This window comes from Erpetoichthys calabaricus, chromosome 2 (genome assembly GCF_900747795.2).
Source record: "Erpetoichthys calabaricus chromosome 2, fErpCal1.3, whole genome shotgun sequence".
NCBI classification, from domain to species: domain Eukaryota; kingdom Metazoa; phylum Chordata; class Cladistia; order Polypteriformes; family Polypteridae; genus Erpetoichthys; species Erpetoichthys calabaricus.
The window spans coordinates 131,786,577-131,806,332 of NC_041395.2; the positions used below are offsets into that span (position 1 = coordinate 131,786,577).

General features: G+C 37.5%; 1 protein-coding gene across 1 annotated transcript; it reads left to right on the forward strand.

Moving 5' to 3' along the window:
- The first annotated feature begins 6,206 nt into the window (after window positions 1–6,206).
- Window positions 6,207–14,439, forward strand: LOC114645388 (extracellular calcium-sensing receptor-like). Its single transcript, XM_028793247.2, has 6 exons — window positions 6,207–6,403; window positions 6,800–7,097; window positions 9,039–9,854; window positions 9,931–10,158; window positions 10,255–10,378; window positions 13,438–14,439. The coding sequence occupies exons 1-6, from the start codon at window positions 6,207–6,209 to the stop codon at window positions 14,340–14,342; spliced, it is 2,568 nt and encodes an 855-aa protein (XP_028649080.1). The 3' UTR covers window positions 14,343–14,439.
- Window positions 14,440–19,756: the final 5,317 nt, after the last annotated feature.

The following is a 19,756-nucleotide window of genomic DNA, read 5'->3' on the forward strand; positions in this document are numbered from 1 at the left end:
AACGCAACTTTGAAGTGGTAAATAAAAAGTTAAATCTTCACATCTTTTTAAATATCCATTCTTTTTAAATCTGCGTATACCTGGTCAAAGTCCTGCTAAGTCTCTCCCTCAACAATAAGTGCAAAATTGGCACTAACAATTGGATTCTACTCCATGGAAGATTGCAGTCCTATGTAGAAGCAGACTTTTTCGAGACAGTGGATCCAGTGACTTTTTAAATGCATTGTTGAATATCACTTAATTAGATATTTCTTTCAGAGTTCAACAAGTGGTTTAATTATTTATTACAAATACAACAATCTGCAAAAAGTTACAGTTAACAATTTACCAAAAAATAAGTTTAAAGTTGTGTTTTTTACTTGCATTATCAGTTTGATCTCATGAAGAAATGATGCCGCATTTCAGAATATGGAGTCTCGTGCATGTCAAATCTAACTCTGTTAAGTTATAGTCTACTGCAGTTACTTCAATGTTTCCAAATACAGTATGCTACTGCATGTCAGATAAAGTCAATGTCTATGGAAAATATGAAGTAAAAAGATAAATATGGTTCCTATATAACATTCTCCTAATATTTCTGAAGCCCTGTTTAGGAAATAAAAGTTAGTAAAATGTTATTGCTTATGATTTATTAAATTGTACATTTCCATGGATAAATTTATCTGCAAACCAATATGCATAAATATTTACCCATACATCCAGCCAGCTATTTTTAATCCACTTACGGCAGGTCCCCAAAACAGTATCAGGCAAAAACAGTCAAACCTTTGCAGTGCTCACTCACTCATTATATTATCATAATATAGACTCCAATGTTAATTTAATCTAAACGTAACATTTTGGGATGTGGCAATAAAAACAAAGTACACAAAGGAAAATTCATGCAAACATGCTGGGAGCACAGAAACTTCACAAAATATGGCAAGTTTTCATTGAGTGTACAGGCATTTAGAGCAATCTGCAATCTAGCACACTTCAGTTCTCACGATTTATAAATCAGCCCAATCAGACCTAAATAAAAAGTTTGTAAAAGAACAATATGAGTCCTGGTTTGTTGATATAGACATGATTAGAACAGGTTTCTAATGGGTCACTTTTATGAGATTGTTCATTTGATGTGTTATTGTGAACCCCCATCCAAAAAAAGAAGTCAACATGAATGTTTGTTCAAAACAAAAGCCAATTGATGCAGTAAAAAGAAATAAAAGCAACACATTCTGTTTTGCTGAAAACTATAACTGACATTAAAAAATAATAATAATGATTTAAACTAGTACTTTAAAAAAGCTGTAAATATTGGAGTTGAAACTAATAAGAATAACCTTATAGTTAGTCAGGAGAGGGTATTACCACTTCCAGCAGTATTACTCTAAGGCATCACCAACATAGATGTGAACAACAATTTGGCAGAAAGTAAGGTAAGACACACCAAGCATTGCCAAAACCATACAAATGATACCCTTTGTGATCTTTTATTTTATTTGGAATGAAAATAGATAGATAGATAGATAGATAGATAGATAGATAGATAGATAGATAGATAGATAGATAGATAGATAGATAGATAGATAGATAGATAGATAGATAGATAGATAGATAGATAGATAGATAGATAGATAGATAGATACTTTATTAATCCCCAAGGGGGAATTCACATACTCTAGCAGCAGCATACTGATAAAAACAATATTAATTAAAGAGAGATAAAAATGCAGTGTAAGTCAAAAAATGCAAGGTGGAGAGTGCGAGGCAGGTATAACAGTCAATAACATTGTATAATGTTAATATTCACCCCCCAACCCCCGGTGGAATTGAAGAGTTCCTTAGTGTAGTGTGGTGAGGAACGAACTCCACAGTCTCTCAGTGGAGCAAGAGAGTGACAGCAGTCTGTCGCTGAAGCTGCTCCTCTGTCTGGAGATGATACTGTTCAGTGGATGCAGTGGATTCTCCATGATTGATAGGAGCCTGCTCAGCACCCGTCGCTCTGCCACAGATGTCAAACTGTCCAGCTCCATGCCTACAATACAGCCTGCCTTCCTCACCAGTTTGTCCAGGTGTGAGGCGTCCCTCTTCTTTATGCTGCCTCCCTAGCACACCACCACGTAGAAGAGGGTGCTCGCCACAACCATCTGATAGAACATCTGCAGCATCTTATTGCAGATGTTGAAGGACGCCAGCCTTCTAAGGAAGTATAGTCGTCTCTGTCCTCTTACACAGAGCATCAGTATTGGCAGTCCAGTCCAGTTTATCATCCAGCTGCACTCCCAGGTATTTATAGGTCTGTACCGTCTGCACACAGTCACCTCTGATAAGCACGGGGTCCGTGAGGGGCCTGGCCCTCCTAAAATCCACCACCAGCTGTTTGGTTTTGCTGGTGTTCAGTTGTAGGTGCTTTGAGTCGCACCATTTAACAAAGTCCTTAATTAGGTTCCTATACTCCTCCTCCTGCCCACTCCTGATGCAGCCCACAATAGCAGTGTCGTCAGCGAACTTTTGCACGTGGCAGGACTCCGAGTTGTACTGGAAGTCTGATGTATATAGGCTGGACAGGACCGGAGAAAGCACAGTCCCCTATGGCGCTCCTGTGCTGCTGACCACAATGTCAGACCTGCAGTTCCCAAGACGCACATACTGAGGTCTGTCTGTAAGATAGTTTACGATCCATGCCACCAGGTATGAATCTACTCCCATCTTTGTCAGCTTGTCCCTAAGGAGCAGAGGTTGGATGGTGTTGAAGGCACTAGAGAAGTCCAGAAACATAATTCTTACAGCACCACTGCCTCTGTCCAAGTGGGAGAGGGATCGGTGTAGCATGTAGATGATGGCATCCTCCGCTCCCACCTTCTCCTGGTATGCAAGCTGCAGAGAGTCAAGGGCGTGGTGGACATGTGGCCTCAGGTGGTGAAGCAGCAGCCGCTCCATGGTCTTCATCACATGTGACATCAGGGCGACAGGCCTGAAGTCATTCAGCTCACCAGGGCGTGATACCTTTTGGACTGGGGTGATGCAAGATGTTTCCCAAAGCCTCGGGACTCTCCCCTGTTGCAGGCTCAGGTTGAAGATGCGCTGTAGAGGACTCCCCAGCTACAATGCACAAGCCTTCACCAGTCGTGGCGATACTCCATCTGGAATGCACAGTTACATAGCACTTTTTTGCCACAAAGTGGCACAGGCCTTTTTAAAATGTTTAACTGATGTTCGTTACCTGTAATTTTAGAAAAACAGTTGGTTTTCCACAGATGTGATGTTGCAGTCATCACCTAGTTTGCTACATTCCTTGCAATACACAATTGAACAGAAATGTGAAGTTGACCCAATATAATGTCTTGCACTTTTTCTACTTTAATCCCTGTACCCAACATATTAATTCCACAATCTGAATATTCACATTTAGAGTTTATGTTTTAATAGTTTGTCTTTGGATTATTTGTAACACACATTAAATTAGCAACCTATCCCCTGAGATTTTATTTTATGGTACTTAGCCTCTGAGGTTGCAAATGGAATATTGTTTATGTAACACATGCCAAGTTAGCTATTTAGCCACTGAAGTTTTATTATAAAGCACACACTAGTTAAATAGTACCTAAGTTTTGAGGTTACAAATTAAAAGTCATACTAATTTAAATATTACAGTAGCTTTTAACTTATTCATCCTATAAAGTCAAAATCTGTCTTTTAGAAGAAAAGCAGTAATCTGCAGTGAGATTAGTGGTCCACTCTCCTATTTAATCATTGGTTAGGCTATAGCGAAGCTAGATGAGAAGTCAAAATTTACATATTTCTAAACTCATTTTGCAACCAGCTAAAACACCCACACCTGCCTTACTGCATTATATGTTAAGTGCTTTTCCACCCCATGATATGCTTTACAGTCTCTGCTCTCCACCACTGCGTATAGAGGAGCAGGGCTGTTTCTCTACACACTTTTCTAGACCAGAGGTTTTAACACTAGAATTCCCCAAGATTACAAAATTTTACATTGTCCCTGACCTTCTTATTAACATATGCCAGGAAGCTCATAGCTACATATCACTGCACCAATCGCCTACTTTTGTTTTGAAATGTGTCAGTTAACACCACACACACCCCTACGACCCCCCATTCAGCCAGATGAAGGCATCAGGCAACTACAATTCTCACAGCTTTAGTCTGTGCTGAAGTGTTTATCTGGCAATTAGTTATAAGAAATTATATACGAGGAACTTTCAAAATGTTTATTGTTAGAAACAGTAAAGGCAGGAGGAGTAGTTCAGTTTAATCCTGACGCTCTGTATATTCAATTAATTATCATTATTATTCATGGTGGCTCCAAAATCTGTACTAACCCCTACTCTCTCTTCTGTTCTTTTTCCAATTTTCTGTGGTGATGATCTGCGCCACCACCACCTGATCAAAGCACCGTGATGTCCCTCCATGGATGGATTAAAGACCAGAAGTCCACATGACCGTCATCATCAAGTCCTTCCATGAGAAACCTCAATACAATGAGGACTGATTGAGGTCATTTATGTTAGGTAGAATGCCTAGAGGGGACTGGGTGGTCTCATGGCCTTGAACCCCTGCAGATTTTATTTTTTCTCCAGCCATCTGGAGTTTTTTTTTTGTTTTTTCTGTCCTCCCTGGCCATCGGACATTACTTTTATTCTATGTTAATTAGTGCTCTCTTATTTTAATTATTTTGTCTTTTTTTTCTCTTTCTTCATCATGTAAAGCACTTTGAGCTACATTACTTATATGAAAATGTGCTATATAAATAAATGTTGTTGTTGTAGTAATTGGTTGTGTCTGAGAGTGTCATGTGACTAATTCTGTTTGGCAGGCCGGCTGCCCTTGCAGTCTGTCATATGCTTTAAACAGAAGAATAACAGTTGAAGAGGTTGCAGGAGAGTTGAATGTGAGTGTTGCATTGTAAAGGAAGGTGACTATATAGAAAAGTGATGGACTTTGTTTTTGAAATTCTTAATAAATAGAGTTAAAAAAAAGTGTGTACACTTTTTGAATATCCCTCTTAGGTAAATGAACTGTCATGATTTGAAATACATACATTTCATGTGTGTTCCGTGTCTACAACGATCTGTGTAATTGTAGAATGGCATAAGCCTGCTACCCATTTTTAGACCTGGGCACACTGAAGTCTTTAGGTAGCAGTTGGTAGGGCTGGTAGCTTGAGGTAAGGTCATTTCTGGGCAGGTCTGTAAAGGTTGGTTCCAGCTTGAAGAACATTTTGGAAGTTTCACAACCATTTTCCATGTGTTTGACTTCCAATTATAACACTAACAGGGTAGGCAAAGTTACTTCTCATGAGCCTTAGTACCCCCCACCATTAATCTGATGAATATGTACAATTAGTGGATTTTCTTCCCAAGTCGTAAGTGACCATCAGTGCTAAATGTGCAAAAGATAAATAATGATATAACTAGGAATCAGATAATTTTAAGGCAATTATGTAATACAGAATTTACTCTGAGAAAGTTAACACTGGGCGGCACGGTGGCGCAGTGGGTAGCGCTGCTGCCTCACAGTTAGGAGACCCGGGTTCATTTCCCGGGTACTCCCTGCGTGGAGTTTGCATGTTCTCCCCATGTCTGCATGGGTTCCCTCTGGGCGCTCCGGTTTTCCTCCCACAGTCCAAAGACATGCTGGTTAGGTGCATTGGCGATTCTAAATTGTCTCTAGTGTGTGCTTGGTGTGTGTTTGCGTGCCCTGTGGTGAGCTGGCGCCCTGCCCGGGGTTTGTTTCCTGCCTTGCACCCTGTGTTGGCTGGGATTGGCTCCAGCAGACCCCCGTGACCCTGTAGTTAGGATATAGCAGGTTGGATAATGGACGGATGGAAGTTAACACTTCACTTCTTCTTCTCCTTCTTTCGGCTGCTCCCGTTATACATTGGAAAAAACATAATTAACATGTAGATAACATTACAAAATGGATGGATCCATAGCTGTATTGATAATTAAACACTTGGTAAAGAGGACAATTACCAACATACCAGAATCATAATAACTTGGAGACAAATTGTGTGTGGTGTAATTCTAAATTAAGATTAATCATTAGGTATGCTGTACCATAGAGAGTTATTGCTGTGGGGCAGCAAAGATGTTTACCTTGGATTTATCTACATGATTGTAATACCAGCACCGAGTAAATCAATAAATAAAGTGAAGCCATGCATTTTCATTAACTCAGAGTAGAAGCAAACATCTAAAATGCTGCATCTGATAGTGCTGCTTTTTACTGTTTCAACCAGAGCACAGGAGTCTGCATGCAGAGCCCAAGCTAACTCAATAGAGCCTATTTTGTCAAAGCCTGGAGATATTATGCTGGGAGGAATCTTTAGTCTTCATGGCATTGAGAATGCCAGGTATACATTTAAGTCAGTTCCGGAACCAACTAAATGTAAAGGGTAAGTTAAAAATATTTTTGAGGATATTAATTATATATTACTTGTTTAACTTGAATAACGTTAACTGTAGGTTGTATAAAAATTAAAGTAAAAAGTTCTTTTACTGGATTAAATATTTGAAATTGGTCAGCCATTTCCATTTGGACAGCTTGGTAGTTATAGGAAATGTAAAATGCTGAAGACATTTTCAATATGGTATAAAGAATCTAAGTGAGATATGCAGCAGTTTGTCATGTTGCTGTGGGTGCATTTATTATAGCATTTATTTTTAATATTTCATTTTTAGAACTTGTATGTAAATATAATTTTCTGAAATAAATATTTGCATGAAAAGCATACTGTATGTAGTATGTATGTATTCCATTTGGTATAATAGTCCTACAACTTGCATTACAGCTTTAGTTACAATGAAATGAGGATTGTCAGAGCAATGCTCTTTGCTATTGAAGAAATAAATAACAGCTCATCTCTACTGCCAGACGTTTCCCTGGGATATAAAATATTTGATGTCTGTACCTCCATTCATTTATCTATAAAAGCAGCATTAATTTTAATGAATGGAAATGAAGGTGACGAATCACATCCCGGTAAACCATGTAATACCCCATCAACTGTTCATGCAGTAATTGGAATGTCTGGTTCATCACACACCATAGTTATTGCAAGAGCTCTCCAGTCTTTTCACATTCCAGTGGTAAATTAATACATTCTGTTTATAATATTTATTTTGAATGATCTTAAGTCTAACCTTTCACTTTTACTATTTTTTGGTATTTATTAATATTTGTGTTTTGTTTTAAAAAGTAGTAGTTGTTCTAAGTAATTAAGGTGATGGGAATTTTAGCTCCGCTTATACAAAATGGTCACATGAGAAACAAAAAGACAAATTGCTAACAAAATGTTGCGTAGTTCTTATCTAAGTTAAAGTATTTGTACATGTTTTTGTTAACAGACCCAGTAATTGTACAAAAATTAATTACTGACAATTTTTCTCAATATTTGATTAACATACTGTATTATGAGTGCAGAAACTTGAATGGCCACATAATTTTTGTTATTGTATTTACTATAAATGATACTTTATTTCAACAATAGCCCCTAAACATGATTTGTCAATTTTTAGAGTGATATCTGTGAGTGAGTGTTTTAGCATCGTGTGTTTGTCTGTGGTATGTATGATTCATGCATAGCTTAACCAGTGTGATCTTTCGAAATACTAGATTCCTATTAACCCTATTTTTGAAAACTTCCATTATATTAAATACTTACTTTTTCTCATGTAATGCATAACATAATTATCATAACAGTACACACAGGAACAGAGAAAGTTGGAAAATGTTAATGAAGTTGTAGCTGCGTTTACCAAAAATTACCAAAGTTCAGATGCTCTAGTTTGCAAAATGGGATTCAGCAATAACTTGACACGTTGAAATGATTCCACAGACAAAATATCTTCTTTAAAAAATTTAATAAAAATTCAAAGTAAAACAGTTCATACAAAATAGAGAAAAAAAAATGATATAGCAAAAAAAAAGAAAATTCATGTTTAAGAAAAGTTATATTTAAAGCTTAAAAATTTTGTTTCATTTCTATAAGTTGGCTTATACGGTTGAACCATTTCTAATCGTTCAGAACACTGTATGCCTATCCCATTTTTATGTAGTAAATGGGTCTTTCAGCCCCTGCAAGTGCCAGGACCTATTCTAAACAATAACTGACTCAATTAACACACTGTTTCTTAGTTATAGCAAGAAAGTTCTATCTTGTATTAACTTACAGGGGGTAAAAGGCTATAACATTGTCTATGACTATGAAAGAAAATGATATTCTATTCAAATTAAGTGAACATTAGTATGAATTTAACTTAGAGCATTAACTTTCTAAGAGTGGCTCTTACAGAAGTACGTAATATCCACGGAAGTAATTTTAAACTCCCACCCAAATAACTGTTCAGGAACAAGTGGGACTTGTGAACTAGTAAAGAACAAAGTGGAACAGGAACTGCTACAGTTTTAATTTCTTATGAGATATTGGTAATAAAATTAAATTTTAAAATGCAAAACACAGCATTTGAAAATTCAAAATAAATGAAAAAATGTTATTATTCTTGCAGATAATAAAATTAAATAAATTAAATGCAGATCCTACTGCATATATTCATCTTTCTTTAGAAACAGATACAAGCAATGAGTGAATATTGTGAAAATTGTAACATTTTTAGAACAATTTAGGACAGTATTTTTTCTTTAAAAGACTTTTATAATAATAAACCATTTTTATATCACTTATTTAGTACTGATAATTGTTCTTCTGCATGCATTTTTCTATCCAAAACATAAATAAGATCAAGATAAAAAAGGATACATGCATGACTCAAACCTCAATACTGCTAACATGCATTATTTTGTAACAATCACAGTCCAAAGTCTCTTGCACTTAATGAACATTATATGGTATTCTCCTCTGTAAAGTAAGATTAGTTGTTGGTTTTGTTAGATGCACATTTAGACAATATACCATTGATTTTTTGACAACATACTGTACCAGATTAACTGAGAGTGATTTGTTATTTCATTAAATTATGCATTACAGAAAAATCCAAGTATTTTTTTTTTAATTCATATTTTTAATTCAGATAAGTTATGTTGCCACGTGTGCCTGTCTCAGCAATAAACAGGAATTCCCTACCTTCTTCAGGACCATCCCAAGTGATTCTTATCAAAGTAGAGCCCTTGCACAGCTTGTAAAACATTTTGGATGGACTTGGGTTGGAACAATTAGAAGTGACAATGATTATGGTAACCTAGGGATGGCTACTTTTATTCAAACTGTTCAGAAAGAGGGCATTTGCATTGAATATTCAGAATCAATTTACTATAGTTATCCTAGTGAGAAAATTGCTGCAACAGTACGTGTCATTAAGGCATCTTCATCAAAAGTTATTGTTGCTTTTCTCACAAAACAAGATATGGAAATTCTCCTGAAAGAGCTGCAGAATCAGAATGTCACAGGGCGACAGTGGATTGGCAGTGAAGGCTGGATTTCTGCCAGAATCTTTGCAACCGAGGAGAGCTACAAAATATTAGGTGGCTCCATTGGATTTGCTATTAGTGAAGCTGAAATACCAGGACTGAAAGATTATATTCTAAATATACATCCATCTGAAGCTCCTGGAAACGCTTTTCTCAATGAATTTTGGGAAACAGTTTTTCACTGTTCAATGAGTTCCAAAGAAAATGCATCAACTCTTACTCCATGCACAGGATCTGAGAATTTAAGAGATATAAGTAATGAGTATACGGATGTATCGGAATTCAGAATTCCTGGTAATGTGTATAAAGCAGTGTATGCCGTAGCCTATTCCCTGCAAGATCTGCTAAGATGCAAGAATGGAGAAGGACCCTTTGTCAATAAAACATGTGCCAATAAAATCAACATTGAGCCATGGCAGGTAATATAAAATATTTTACTTTTGTATTTTATATTTTTTTGCATGTACAATAGTGCATACAAAATTTGTCTTGCAGGTGCTGTATTACTTAAAAAAAGTGAATTTTACAACTAATTATGGAGAGAAGATATATTTTGATGAGAGTGGAGATCCAACGGCAAAATACGATTTAATAAATTGGCAGAGAAACAGTCACGGGAACATAGAATTTCTAAAAATAGGTGCCTATGATGCATCTTTATCAGAAGGAAAAGAATTTATAATGAACAACATCAGCATTGTTTGGATGGGAAATGCAAATAAGGTATGAACAGATATAAGTTTTAATGCAGAACTGTTTATTAGCAAAAGAGATAACAGTTTTAAACCCATGTTAAGTTTATTATCCAATTTCTCTTAGGTGCCAAGATCAGTGTGCAGTGAGAGTTGCTTCCCAGGAACTCGAAAAGCAGTTAAAAAAGGAAAACCTGTCTGTTGTTTTGACTGCATCCCTTGTGCAGAGGGTGAATTTAGCAATACAACAAGTAAGTTACAGCCTTAAAAAAATTGGAATGAAACATTATATCTCTTCCTTGTTAATTGAAAAAACTTGAGAACTAAATGCTTTCAAAATATGTTATACTGTACAAAGTATTCAGATTGAAAACATCATGTATTAAATTATAATTCAAAAATTGTCCAGTAAACTCTAAATAGATCCAAATCAGTGATCATGGTTGTGTGTATACCTGTACCTTGAGATGGGATGGCTTTCAGTCAATGAATATTTTGAATTTTTGTAGTCTATGTCGCTGACTTAGTGTCTAGTGTCCCACATATATGAGTGAGTACAGTAAATGGATCAAGGTGCAGATTTCTAAATAATATATTAGACAATCATGTCTGGTGAATTCAAGGGGAAAGCATTCCCAGCAATCAGTTTAGATCAGGGGAGTTCAAAGTCAGTCCTAGAAGGACGCAGTGCCTACGGGTTTTTGTTCCAACCCAGTTGCTTAATTAAACAATCCTTACCAATAATTTAATTTCACGGCTTGTTAGTGGTTTAACTCTGCCATGTCAGGTCATTCTTATATCCTAGATTTTTTTTTACTTTCAAAGGATATCATCCAAATGATTTGAAGTCTAAAAAGGAAGAGTAATTCACAGTCCTTCAGTTCTTACTCTTCACTTTCCTTCCAAGTATTTAATTAAACCAAATAGTGCATGATAAGTACACACAGGTGTAAATTGAAATAAACTAAATTGAGAAATGCAGGTTTCTTTTGTCATTTGCATCTTATTGCTAATAAGGAACAATTAAAAAATGAGAATACAGCTGTTTAAGACTAAAATAAGCAATAAGGGTTCAAAATCTTAACAGGTGAGACAACTAAAATGAAGCAGAAGTGTTACTTGAGCAATAAATGCGTCTTAATAAGCCACTGGGTTGGAGCAAAAACTTACAGCCACTGCAAACTGCAGCCCTCCAGGAACGACTTTGTCCACCCCTGGTATAGATGCCTTTAGATGTAAGTCTTATGTCCCAAAAAGGAAACAGTCTGTAAGCCTCAGCTGTTTCTTGGTATATTGTCCTTGAAAACTCTAAATAGTAGAATTTGCACATATGGGAAATTTTGTAAAAGTTTGAGAAAAGGTTGGATTTGTTGATTTATGTTGTGTATTGTATTGTATTGACTTATGTATTGATTTACAGACCTATGTAGTGACTTATAACATGTGATATATCATGTGATATTTACTTTATTATGTGATATTATGTTTAAAATAGGATTGCTTGTATGAGCTTTCTCAGGTAAAGGTCAAATAAAATAAGAAGTAGATAACACTGTTAGAGAGTGCGTAAGTATAATTAACCTGTGATATGTATTCATAAGTTCACAAAAAGCAAGTAGACAGCTATTAACCTTCAAATGACCAGGCAAGGACAAAGAAAATGACTAATGTTCCAGGGCAAAATTCGCATTGTTTTTCCTAGAAAATCTAAGGTTTAGCTGTTTTATAGAACTTTCATTCCAGTACTCTAGCATAGGTTTCACAGGAAAGGTGAAGAATGTGAACTGTCTGTAACAAGGATATATCCTCCTGTCTACTTTTAAAAAATGGCAACCACCACCCTAGTCTGCCAGTCAGCCAGGGGCTGTCTTTACATTCTGCATAACCACAATATCAAGGGCTTGCAGCATTTTCTGTGGATTTTATTCTTTCATTTGACTTTGCTGCTAAGTGCTTTTAAATCATTGTAGTGACTTCTGCTAATGCTTCTGGCACTCCTTCTCTAAGGGCATATCTGAATTTTGTTCAAGTTAAAATTTGTTCTTTGTAGCTTATTCTTTAATTTTTTTTTTTTTTTGAGAATCAGTTTTATTCTTTGTTTACATTCTTTTAGACATGCCAGATGCCATCTTATTTAACAAAAAAAGAATAGGAGTAAATGCTGTTTGTAATTAAATTAAAGAATTTCAATAGAACAATTCAAAAAATAGATTTTTGTTAAGAATGTCAAATTACTAACAAACACTCTTGAGTATGATTTATGGTTCACGCTTTTTTTTGTTAGATCAACTGTCACTTGTATTAAATTTACAAGGCTTACAGAGTTTTATGGCAACAATTTATAGTAATCCTTAAACATATCCCTGCTCTTTTTAACCTAATCGATTAGATACATACAACACTCACTTTTTCTACTTGTCCTGATTTTGCCAAGATTATAGTTTATTCAGAAATAGCATACAGTATATCTATCTATCTATCTATCTATCTATCTATCTATCTATCTATCTATCTATCTATCTATCTATCTATCTATCTATCTATCTATCTATCTATCTATCTATCTATCTATCTATATGTAGATAGATAGATAGATAGATAGATAGATATAGATATATATATACTCCATCGGCTTTGGTCCTATACCTGGTGCTTCCCTTCTCATATTTGTTCCTGTAAAGTTTGCTTTAGACTGTGTCATTTCATGACATGTTGTTCACCTCCTGTCCACTTTAAGACTACCACCAATGGCAGATATGCCCCCATTACCCACTTTGAAAACATCATTTGTATTTTTGCGAATACTTCCCATCTTTGAAGGTGACTCTGACTCCCAGTATTCCTCCTATGACTTTTCTTGAGTATACTCATGTATGTTAATCTACCTTGACCAGCACTTCCAATTTGACTGAGCAATCACAGCGAAACAGACCAATCAAATCAACACCAAACTGACCAAATGGATTACTCTGGGGGACCGAACACACACATGCAGACATATAGCTTTATTATATAGATAGATATTCATGTATGTATCCACACTCACTTGCACTGGAAAAGGCTGTAATTTACTGTATCTGTCTTACATCATGTGATTGGATTGTGAAAGAAAAAAGCAATCCACATACGTATATGACCCATATTATCATTACAAAAATATACATAACATACATATACATACAGTGTACACAGAAGGTACCTTGAGTGAGAAATAAGAAAAGCAAACAACAGCAATATCCACAGTGTAGCCATAAAAAAAAAAATCTCAAAACAAGCCACTGTTTTTATAGGCCTATTTTATTTTTTGCAGATTCCATTGACTGCATCAGCTGCCCTTTGGAATACAGATCAAATGAGCAGAGAAATGAATGCTTTTTAAAAGAAATTGAATTCTTGTCATTTGGAGAACTCATGGGAACTTTACTAGTAATACTTTCTTTGCTTGGTAGCTCAATAACTTTTCTTGTAGTATTGGTTTTCTTTTACTACAAAGACACTCCTATTGTTCGAGCTAATAACCGCGAATTAAGTTTTCTTCTTCTTTTGTCACTGGCTTTGTGTTTTCTTTGTGCTCTCACCTTTATTGGTGAGCCCTCTACTTGGTCCTGTAAGTTGCGCCATACAGCTTTTGGAATCACATTTGTCTTATGCATCTCATGCGTACTGGGGAAAACTACAGTGGTGTTAATGGCATTCAGAGCTACACTTCCAGGAAGTAATACAATGAAATGGTTTGGACCAACCCAGCAACGCCTTAGCGTTTTTGCCTGTACTTTCATCCAGATTTTAATTTGCTCATTCTGGCTAATAATTTCACCACCATTCCCAAATAAAAATGTAATATCTCACAAAGACAAAATTATATTTGAATGTGATGTTGGATCTACAGCAGCTTTTTATGCTGCTTTAGGATACATAGGATTTCTTTCCTCAATTTGCTTTATTCTAGCATTTCTGGCTCGGAAGTTGCCAGACAACTTCAATGAAGCAAAATTTATCACATTTAGCATGCTTCTATTCTGTGCAGTTTGGATCACTTTTATTCCAGCATATATCAGCTCACCTGGAAAGTTTACAGTGGCAGTTGAAATATTTGCAATTTTGGCCTCTAGCTTTGGTTTGCTGTTCTGTATTTTTGCTCCAAAATGTTACATTATATTACTGAAGCCTGAAGAAAATACAAAAAGGCACTTGATGGGGAAAAACATCGCCTAAGGCACACTGAAATAAAGGCTCATGAGACTTATTGTCAACGCTAAAGCAAACATACTGTTTATCACAGTATAACAAGCTTAATGGGTTTTTGGAATGAAATGCAGCAGATTATTGTAATTTTAAATTGGTCAATAAAAAAGTTACATTGCTCTGTGTTTTTGTACATTATTTAAATTATTAAATCTATCCATCCTTTTTTAAACCTGCTTTACTTGGAAAGAGCCTGGAATGCATCCAGACAACCCTGCTTGAAATTAAATTCTGCATATACATTGCTTATTATCGTGACTGAAAGAATAAGTTTGATATTTTTAAAGTAAAAGTGCAACGTGTGCATGCGTGCGTGTGTGTGTTAGTGTGTGTTTGTGTGAGAGAGAATAAATTTTCATATATGTTTATATTCTAAAAATTTTATGTTTTATTCAATGTATTTTTCTTTCAAGTCATTAAACAAAAGCAATCCGTAAATTCTGAAAGAAAGAAAATGTTATTTTGTGGCTAATGTGTAGTATGAAGTTAAGTTATGATTGCTGTATCTGAACAAGTACTGACATGTGTCTTGCTATAATACCATAAAATTACAGTATAACAACTATTTATATAGTATTTACAATGTATTAGGTATAATAAGTAATCTAGAGATGATGTAAAGTATCCAGGAGGATATCCATAGGTTGTATGAAAATACTACCCCATTTTATTTAAGGGACTTGAGCATCCGCAGGCTTTGATATCGGCAGAAAATTTCTCAGAAAATGAAAATGGCAGATGATCAATAGACAGTTGTCAAAAATTTTAATGTATGGTTAGTTGGTCTTGCTGAGGATAAGGCAATAAAAGACCTGAGGGCAACATTTTTGAGTGATTAAACTTACTGACATTTACTGATACCAGTTAATCCATAAATACAGAGGGATAAACTCAATGCAAACTCTGGCACTATGAGGCAGGAATGACTGCTCTTTGATACCACTCTGCCTATGTTAAGACACCCATACTAAACTTAGTGAACTTCACCTTGATTAACTTTAGTTAAATTGCCATTGCTAAATTTGCTCTAGTGTGTGCATGTGGGTGCGTGTGTGTGTGTGTGTGTGTTTGTTTGTTGTTTCTGCCTTGCACTTGATAATGACTGGGATTTTTTAAACAACTGAATTTACATAACAGTGCTGAATTAATGCTCACATATCATACTCTGATTGGTTAAGAGACATGAGGTGCTTTTACATAGAGCACAACCGGCCTACAATTAAAGTATTTCTCCATAATATTTTTGTTCTTCAGTATCTCTTGATTCAGCTCTTATTCTTTTATGAAAACTGTATACATGCCAACTAGCAAGTCTTACTAGGTGCATGAATGAACATTACATCAGCTAGTTTCTTGAACCACCCCCTGGAACATTCTGTTTGGTTACTGTACATGTCCATTTCAGCAGTCTCTTCATGAAATTTCTAAAAGAAGCTTATATATTTCAATGTGCACTGCAAACCAAAATCCTTTATTGTTACCTCCAAATTAATCTCTCATAGGATACGCTCCAGTTGCAATGTGACCCTCTCATGGATAAGCAGGTTAGGAAGATGAATGAATGGATGGATGGATGTATTCCTACAGTGTAATATCTGATTAGTTCTTGTCACTTAATAATTCATTACATTTATATAGCGCTTTTCTCAGTACTCGAAGCGCTATCCACACAAGGAGGAACCGAACCCACAATCTTCCACAGTCTCCTTATTGCAAAGCAGCAGCACTACCACTGCGCCACCTGTGAGGACTTGATTACATGTTACACTCATGCTTAATATTCTCTCTCAACGAAGCACATGCATGCATTATCAGTCTAGTATCAGCAGGCAATATCTTTGCATAATAAACGAAATGAGCTTAACTATACTGAAAGAATATAAGCAATTGTAGGAGTGACTGTTTCATTTATTATTGTCTAGTTGTATACTGATCCCACACAGCAATTCACATCTGGGCATAGCAATTAGTATCAATAATGGTGCTTGGTGATGTCTTTATGAAGTGAATCCATGTCCCTGGTCCTGAAGTGTGCTGCTGGGGAATATGAGCAGCGAAGTGTTTCGCACAGTCGGCCTTCTTTTAAAATGGCTGAATCTCACAGCAAGGTTTTTTTTTCATTCTTTAAACAACATCCATCCATCCATTTTCCAACCCGCTAAATCCGAACACAGGGTCACGGGGGTCTGCTGGAGCCAATCCCAGCCAACACAGGGCACAAGGCAGGAACCAATCCCAGGCAGGGTGCCAACCCACCGCAGGACACACACAAACACACCCATGGGCCAATTTAGAATCGCCAATCCACCTAACCTGCATGTCTTTGGACTGTGGGAGGAAACCGGAGCGCCCAGAGGAAACCCACGCAGACACGGGGAGAACATGCAAACTCCACGCAGGGAGGACCCGGGAAGCGAACCCGGGTCCCCAGGTCTCCCAACTGCGAGGCAGCAGCGCTACCCACTGCGCCACCGTGCCGCCCACTTTAAACAACATGTATATGCTATTTTGTAAAATGTGTGTAATCTCAAGATGTGGATCAATAACATTTTTGGCTCAGAAAATGTATGTACAGTGGAACCTCGGTTCACGAACGTCTCGGTACACGTACAACTCGGTTTACGACCAAAAAGTTCACCAAACTTTTGCCTCGGTTCACGACCAAACACTCGGTATACGAACAAGCCAGGTTCCCTTTTGGTTTGTTGATGTTCATTCTCTCCCTGTGCATTTCCTGTGCAGCGAGCGAGCGAGAGAGAGCGCGCGCGCACACACGCACACACAGAGAGGCAGCGCAAGAGACAGAGGGCTGTACACACACACACACACACACAGGAGCACGCGCGAGAGAGGCGTGTGCGCACACACACAGGAGCGCTCTAGACAGACACACTGTGAGCTGCAAAGCTGATCGCACCCCCAGAGAATACAGACGCCCCTGGGAAAACCCCTAAGAAACATGGACAGACTACCTTCACATTCCTCCTTTCCCTTCTTGCCGGCTCTGTCGCGTAATATGCCTCTCGTGCGGTGCTCCGCCTTCTTAAAATTGGTTGCTTGCTTCTCCTTCTTTCTCTCTCAGACAATCTGTGCTCCTGGTGGAGCTGTCATCTCTGACTTGTCACGGAGCACGTTTAAACTGTTGAAAAGAGACAAATGTTTGTTTGCAGTGCTTTGAATAAAGTTCCTTTTTTTCTACAACCTCCTGTGTCTCTGTGCAAATCTGTGACCCAAGCGTGACAACACACACAGGCTCGCAAAAGAGAGACGCACGCACACACAGGCGGGGGAGAGAGAGGCGCACGCACACACACAGGAGCGCACTAGAGAGACACACACAGGTGCTCCAGGCTCGCAAAAGAGAGACACACGCACACACACACACACACAGTAGGGGGGGGAGGCGCGCACGCACACACACAGGAGCGCGCTAGAGAGATACACACAGGCGCTCCAGGCTCGCAAAAGAGAGACGCACGCACACACACACAGAGCGATTGAGGGACGCATAAGTTAGAGAAGGCTTGTTTTTGTTTTCAGTTCTGTTTCCAGTGATCGGTTCGTTGCCTGCATTGTTGCAATGTTACTTTTCTTGGTGGTTTATTAAATTACGGATTTTTCAAATGTTCCTTTTTTCCCCTGTGCTTAAAACTCATTAAAAAAAGTGTTTTTAGCGAGCGGTTCCTAGCACTATAGCGCAAACTATTGCAGTGTTAGTTTTCTCTGTTGTTAAAGGTTTTCTCAGTGTTATTCAATGTTTCTACATTTAGTTTACCATTACGCTGTGCATTCTATGGTACAATTAACTATATTTGTGCTTAAAAACTAAAAAAAGTATATATTTACATACAGTTTCTACGGTCTGGAACGGATTAATTGTATTTACATACAATCCTATGGGAGAAATTGCTTCGGTTCACGACCAACTCGGTTTACGACCAGAGTTTTGGAACGAATTATGGTCGTGAACCGAGGTTCCACTGTATTTGGCAAGTTTTAAGGCTTTTTACACACTGGACCCTGTTCTCCATAAGCTCCTTTATAAAATTTGTAACAAGGCTCTATATATATGCCCGACCCGACACAGATTCACACTGTAGGCACATGTATAAAATAAATAAACTTTTTATTTTCTTCACCTGTGGGGCATGTCTTCCCCGTAATCCCCACAGGCACAACACCCAAAAACACCAAGCACACCACACACTTCTCCTGCACCACCACTCCTCCCAGGCAACCTCGTCCTCCTCCATCCGACTCTGGCTGCTGAGTGGTGGTTGGTGGCCCCTTTTATTGGGCACCCAGAAGTGCTCCAGGTGTTTGATTGCTGACATCTGGCTGCACTTCCGGGTGTGGCGAAACTAGTGCCCAGAAGGGTCCAACAGCTCCTGCTGCAGCACCCCCTGGCGGCACCTGCAGAACCCAACAGGGTTGCACAGAACTCCAACCCCCATGAAGCCCTGGGGGAGTCCGAGGCACTGCTGCAACCCAGGGAGGCTGCCATCTAGCGTCCAGGGGGAGATACTGGGTTTCCCATCCTTGCTCCCCCGGAAGATATGCTGCAGGGGCATCCCGGCCAGGCATGGGCCCACGGCTGCCTGCCACAAATGTAAGAGAGGGCAAGTTTTAAAATTTATAAAATGTGCTTACTTTAAAATGCAATTTCATGTGATAAATAATAATATATAATGACTGGTAAATAAATAACTAAATTGAAAAATAATGAACTTATCCTTTAAATAAACAATTCATTTTTTACATAAGAAAGAAATAGAATAAAAAATGCAGTGTGTACAGAGTTATAGTTAACAGTTAGTATTTTCTAAAAATGTACTTTATGTCTGTGTTTTTAGTTGTTTCCATTCATCTATTTCTTCATCTATTGACTTCAAGAAATTAAAAAATGTAGTATTTTCCTTGAACTAAAATCTAATCCTATTATACCACAGTTTACAGGAAATCTCTTTCCTCAGTACTATAATTAAAAAGGTAGTAAAATTGCTTCCTAAACTTAAAGTAAGAAAAAAAAATATTACCCTTACTATAATTTACAATGTATGATTCATTACTGCGGTGGGCTGGCGCCATGCCCAGGGTTTGTTTCCAGCCTTGTGCCCTGTTTTGGCTGGGATTGGCTCCAGCAGACCCCCATGACCCTGTAGTTAGGATATAGCGGGTTGGATAATGGATGGATGGATGGATGATTCATTAATTTATTGTGGTGCTTATTTTAATGTGTTAGTTTGTAGATTTCTGTTGAACAAAATTATCTACTAAAATCATTTGTAAATAGCTGTCCAGCCACCTGTTTAAAATAATTTAATCAATTCAGAGTTTTAGAAGGCTGCAACCTGTCCTCGCACCATTGTCCGCAAACATCTATT

Bases quoted from the DNA above. Each gene is read 5' to 3' on its own strand.
- LOC114645388 (XM_028793247.2), top strand. From the start codon at position 6,207: ATGCTGCATCTGATAGTGCTGCTTTTTACTGTTTCAACCAGAGCACAG. The intron at 6,404-6,799 runs GTAAGTTAAAAA...CTTGCATTACAG, and splicing joins GAACCAACTAAATGTAAAGG to CTTTAGTTACAATGAAATGA. The intron at 10,159-10,254 runs GTATGAACAGAT...AATTTCTCTTAG, and splicing joins GGATGGGAAATGCAAATAAG to GTGCCAAGATCAGTGTGCAG.